At 54.1% G+C, this 6,000-nt stretch overlaps 1 protein-coding gene across 1 annotated transcript in view; it reads left to right on the forward strand.

Annotated features, from left to right (window-relative positions):
- Alx4 (ALX homeobox 4) overlaps positions 1-5,778 on the forward strand; it is a 41,294-nt gene extending 35,516 nt beyond the window's left edge. The window contains exons 3-4 of the mRNA XM_070032038.1: positions 2,258-2,386; positions 5,449-5,778. Coding sequence (XP_069888139.1) covers positions 2,258-2,386; positions 5,449-5,778 — 459 coding nt within the window. The remainder of the gene's footprint in view (positions 1-2,257; positions 2,387-5,448) is intronic.
- The last annotated feature ends 222 nt before the right edge of the window (positions 5,779-6,000 follow it).

Genomic DNA, 6,000 nt, shown 5'->3' on the forward strand with positions numbered 1-6,000 from the left:
GGTCTGGGCTGGCCTGCTCACCACCCCTTCCCCTAGCACCCCTGCCCCTGCCCACCTCTCAGCCTTCAAATAAACCCGTCCTGGCTCCCTTCCACTCCCTCCCATGGCCAGTGCTCCCCCCCATCCTCACCAGATAGTCGCTCCCCACACCCTTCCATCCCCACCTGTTCCTCTCCTCAATTTCAGACCCCCCTGCCAGATGCTTCTGTCCCCCCTGGGGTCTTTCCTTGTCCTCCCTGTCATCCCCAGAGCCTGCACTGATACCTCCTTAGACCTCTCCATTCTCCCAACGATTGGAACCTGGGACCCCAGCAGCCACATCAACTTGCCTTGCCTTTGCCCCACCCTGAAAGAAAGGAAAGGAAGGAAGAAAGAAAGAGAGGAAGAAAGAGAGAAAGAAAGAAAGAGAGAGAGAAAGAAAGAGAGAGAGAGAGAGAAAGAAAGAAAGAAAGAAAGAAAGAAAGAAAGAAAGAAAGAAAGAAAGAAAGAAAGAAAGAAAGAGAGAGAGAGAGAGAGAGAGAGAGAGATAAGGAGCCAGGGAACAGTATATCTTGATGCCTCTGGTGGGCTTCTCCCCTCCCCTCGATTTCCCCCCAGAAGACTCTGGGAGGCTGAGGAAGGGAAGGGCTAAGCTCAGCCTGCAGGAAATTAAACCTGAAATGAAAACAAGCGCCTCTGATTCATTCTCCCAGCCTGCCCAGCCCCCACTCCTGGCCACTGATAAAGGGGGATCCAGTTTCACAGAGCTGAGCCCCCTGTGCCTCTGGCTCCCATTGGGCTGGCCTGGGCTTGCACCCAGGGGCTCCCTGAGGAAAAGGGGCCCCAGGTGGCTCTGGGGTAGGAGCTGAGACTCCAAGCCTTAGGAGAGGTTCAGACTCCAGGGAGGTCACAGGAAGGGCACATGTGTGGACATGTGTGCACGTGCACATGCGCGTGTGTGCACACACATGGGTGTCCTATGCACGAAGTGGAGGAAAGCCATGCATAGTAGGGATGGAGAAACACCCTTGTGCAACCCTGCACCCTACCCTTTTCTCCCACACGGCCATGAGACACACAGCCTCCTTCTTTCCTGACCTCTATCCTCTAGCAAGAGAGCGAGAAAGGTCAGGAGCTATAAATAAACAAATGAGAAGTGCTCTAAAAACTCTGAAGTCCCATCTGTCTCCCCTCCGCTGCTCCCATGAAGTGCCATCTTTACTCAGGGCTCAGTGCCCCATCCACAGATGCACAACCAAGGCCACGGGCGGTGCCAGTGCTCCATGGGTATTCTGTTTGTTCACTGAACTCCTGGGAGGCCCCTGGGAAGGCCACAATTTCCATGGCAACTCCTCCTCACCCTCCCTCTCCCACAAGCTGAGGCCCCTGAAAGCAGGCCCAATGCTGAGTCCTTCCTTGCCCAGGAAGCTGGGAAGGTTCTCAGCTTGTCACAAATGCTCCTGCCAAGGAAAAGGGCACAGCATTCTCCTTACCTGAGACTGGGCACACATCTGACCCCCAGATCTCCCTTCTCAGCCAGTGCCACCCAGTGCCCGGCCCGCCTCCACGGCATACTCACTACCCGTGCTAGTGTCAGCAGGACTGTCTACAACAGTCCACTCTCCACAAGTGTTACAGGGCCACACCCCATTGACACTCTGCGCCACCCCCTCCCGCCCCCCGCCAAGAGCAAACCCCTCTTTGGCATCTGAGCCTGAGCCTGACTCCAGCTTCCATAGTTCTTTCTCTTCTACCACTTGACCACTGCCTCCCAATCTGACTCCTGCTTGCATAGCTCTTTCTTGTCCACTACTTGATCAAACTGGCCTCTTCCGGCTACCTGAGCATGCCATGTGTTCCTAAGCTCAGGTCCTCCTGCTATTCACTCAAGGCCTCGCACCAGCCCTCTCCTCTGGGAAGCCTTCTGTGACTGTTGCTGTTGCCTGGCAGAGCACCTGTCTTCCCAGTGCACCAATGCTGGGACTAGTGAGTGACTAAACGAAAATGCCCAGGGACATGTTTTCAGTGTGCGTGTGTCACTTGTCTGGAGTCTGAAGTTTAGACAAGTGGACGTACTGACCCACGATCGCCTGAGGAGGGCGAGCTACCTGCCAGCTCAGAGTCGATATTTCTATATTGTACTCTGTTGAGGACCAAGGCCAAAGCGGATGTTTACCTGTAGCCCTAATACATACTTCTACTGGCCACTGTTTGTACTGCCCAAGGACAAGGCCCACCCCACCTGGCCTGACACTGTGACAACCATTTTGTCTACTAGGTCTGGTTCCAGAACCGTAGGGCCAAGTGGAGGAAGAGGGAGCGCTTCGGGCAGATGCAGCAGGTGCGGACCCACTTCTCCACTGCCTACGAGCTGCCCCTCCTCACCCGAGCGGAGAACTACGCCCAGGTAAGTCCTGCCAGGAGCCTCCTACCATCCCAGGGCCAGGTGTGCTGACAGTCGTCTCTCCAAGGAAGACATAGGGTCCCAGAGTCGGTGTGTCTCGTGCCAGGTGTCTATCTGTATGGACTAGAATGTGGGAGGCCCACAACTGCACTGCCAATGTAATCACTCTCCCAGACTCAGCCAGGCTTTTGGGAGGAAAGGACATGGCTAGAGGGCCCATGTATTCCTCTGGAGCATCAGAAGAAAGCAACTTCTGAAAATTGGAGGGCTCATGGCCAGGCTAGGATGAACATGGAATTCTGTGCCCCACAGTGAGTTTCTGCCCAGCCCCAGGTCTTGCTCCCCTCAGCTCTCAGCTTGTCACCTGTAAATTGAACTTGATAGAAATGTTCACCTCATTTCTGTGTGTGTGTGTGTGTGTGTGTGTGTGTGTGTGTGTGTGTGTGTGTGTGTGTGTGTGTGTGTGTGTGTGTCGAACTCAGGGCCTGGGCACTGTCCTTAAGCTTTTTCACTTAAGGCTTGTGCTCTACAGGTTTGAGCCACAGCCCCATTTCTGGTTTTCTGGTGATTAATTGAAGATAAAAGTTCCATGGACTTTCCTGCCCAGGCTGGTTTGAACTGCAGTCCTCACACTCAGCCTCCTGAGCAACTAGGATTACAGGCATGAGCCCCATCATCCAGCTTTACCTCAGCTCTTTTGTAGGACCATTCTAAGGTTTAAATTAAATCATGCAATACCACTTTGGGAATTACACAATTTCCTGAAAGCAGTTTGCACTAGCCAGGTCCCCAGGTGACTATGTTCTGTCCTTCCTGTCTTTTCCCCGGGCATCTTTCTGGATGTCTGTTGGCCAGAGCTCATCCTAGAACCATCCAGGTCCATCATGAAACACAAAGGAACAAGAAGAAATGTCAGTAGTGATGTCAGCCATCCAGGATATGTAGGCTGATGAGGGGTTTTGTTTTATGGTACTGAGGATAGAACCCTGGGTTTTGAGCATGTTAAGTAAGCAGCTCTACCTCTTGAATCACACCTCCAGTCCTTTTTTTTTTTTTTGAGACAGTCTTACTAACTGTCCAAGCAGTCTGGAGTTCTCAATCCTCCTGACTACACCTCCAGCCCCAAGCTTGCCCCCACCCCCCTGCCTAGAGCAACCAGCCCATGTCCCAGGTCCTCCTGACTGCTACTCCCCTCCATGCCTGAGTGCCATGCTAGCAAATAGTCTCTGGCATTATTATCGCCTGGAGCAGCTCTTTACTCCCCCTGGCAAGTGGGCAGACCCCAAGGTGAAAGTAAGGAATGCACAGGGCCATGTACTTCTGCACTTGTGTCAGCCCCTGCCACATTCTTTCATGCTCTTTCTCTTTCCCTCCCTGTCCCCCTCCCCAGATCCAGCCTCCCTCTGTACTCAGAGGGCTACATCAGCTCTGGATCTTTGGCTTTGAATGATGCTATCTGAGCTTGTAACTAGAGGGGGAAAACCAAGGCGGCTGCTCATCTTTCTTACCTGCAGCCCCACAAATCCCAGGCCCCACACAGCTTCCAAAAGGGGGTAAAGGGACCAACCAGCTCCCTCTCCAGGGCATGCTGGAGGAAGATGACACAGCCGATTTGCAGGCAGTTCTGATGCCCTAAGAGTGTCCTGTGGGACTAGGGGGCCTAGGGTCCATCCACTCTGCTTTTAAATGTCTCTCTGGTACCTTCAAACTCTTCAGGAAGGGCAGGGTAGCAGAAGCCTGCCCCAGGCCCCCAAGACAGTGGAGAGGTGCATGTCTCCTGTCAGAGCTGGTGCCCTGTACTCCAGGTCCATGCGTCCAAGGGCAGAGTGGGAGCTGGGAAGGAAAAGGGACCGCCACACATCCACAGAAGATTAGATGTCTACTTCAACCTTCTCATGGGGCCAGAGCAGCCTCTCCACTCCTAGGCTCATGAGTGCCGGGCCTCAGCTCTATCTGCTCACTCCTGAAGCTGTCCCCTTCCATTCTGGGTTAGTTCTGAAGCCTTAAGAATTCCATCTTGGGGCCAGATGCAGTGGTGAGCACTTTTAATCCCAGCACTTTAGAGGTTGGCAGGATAAGTGAGAGTTCCAGGCTACCTAGTAAGACCCTGCATCATAAACCATGCCAGGTATCAGTGGCTCATGCCTGTAATCCTAACTACTCTGAAGGATGAGATCTTAGGATCTCAGTTCAAGGCAGGGAATCCTTAAGCTCTTATCTCCAATTAACCAGCAAAAAAAAAAGCTGGGAGAGGAGGTGTTGTTCAAGTGGTAGAGTGCCAGCTTTGAGTAAAATGAAAAGAATCAAAAGCTAAGAAACAGTGTCTAGGCCCTCAGTTCAAGTTCTAGGACCATCATCCACACACACACACACACACACACACACACACACACACACACACACACACACACACACACACACACACACACACACACACACACGTGTTTTGTTTTGTTTTTGTTTTTGTTTTTGTTTTTGGGTCCAGTCATGGGGCCTGAACTCTGGGCCTGGGTGCTGTCCCTCAGCTCTTCAGCTCAAGGCTAGCGCTCTACCACTTTGAGCCACAGTACCACTTCCGGCTTTTTTCTTTTTGCTTATGTGGTGCTGAGGAATTGAACCCAGGGCCTCAGGCATGCAAGGCAAGCGCTCTACCACTGAGCCACCTTCCCAGCCCACATACGTGTTTTGTCCTTGGCCCCTCAGCCTCTGACCTGGGGACCTTGAGCCTCTGCTGTCCACAACCCCCTCCATCACACTGGCCTGCCAAACCTGAGTTTGTGCTCTCAACCCCAAGTGCTCTGTGAATTCCATGGTGGCCTTGTGGCCTCACTCTGAATGCTAGCTGTAGCCTGATACTCAGTTCTTGCTCCTGACTTCCTGCTGCCAGCCTTCCCTGGGAACAGAGGTACCACAGGATAAAACCCCAGTCCCAGGGGGCGTCCTTCAAAGTCAGGCAGGCAATCACAAATAATGGTCTCCTTGTCATGGCGACACGAAAGACAAGGTATCTCTCCTACCACCACCCTCCAGCCAGCTCATGAGGTGTCTCTCTTCTCCCTCCCCAGATTCAGAACCCGTCCTGGATTGGCAACAATGGGGCTGCTTCACCAGTGCCAGCTTGTGTGGTCCCCTGTGACCCCGTGCCAGCCTGCATGTCCCCTCACGCCCACCCCCCTGGCTCTGGGGCCAGCAGTGTCACCGACTTCCTGAGTGTCTCTGGGGCTGGCGGTCACGTGGGCCAGACACACATGGGCAGCCTGTTTGGGGCCGCAGGCCTCAGCCCAGGCCTCAATGGCTATGAGCTGAATGGTGAGCCGGACCGCAAGACCTCCAGCATCGCAGCGCTGCGCATGAAAGCTAAGGAGCACAGTGCGGCCATCTCCTGGGCCACATGACAGCACCCCACCTGTCCGTCCCAGTGCCCCTCCCCGCCTCGGGGTCCTGGCCATGCCCCTGCTTTCCAGGCCCCCAGTCTCCCACTCAACCCTCTTCTTAGGAACCTGGCCTGGCCCAGGGGCCTGGCCCTCAGCACTTTCAGCCACCCCAAGTCTGAGGTCCCATGGACTGCTGGGACTGAGTAGGCAGCAGGCCCCTGCATCCCCCGCAAACTATGGTGG

This window comes from Dipodomys merriami, unplaced genomic scaffold, assembly GCF_024711535.1.
Source record: "Dipodomys merriami isolate MVZ:Mamm:240054 unplaced genomic scaffold, mDipMer1.0.p SCAF_21, whole genome shotgun sequence".
In the NCBI taxonomy this organism is placed as follows: Eukaryota; Metazoa; Chordata; class Mammalia; order Rodentia; family Heteromyidae; genus Dipodomys; species Dipodomys merriami.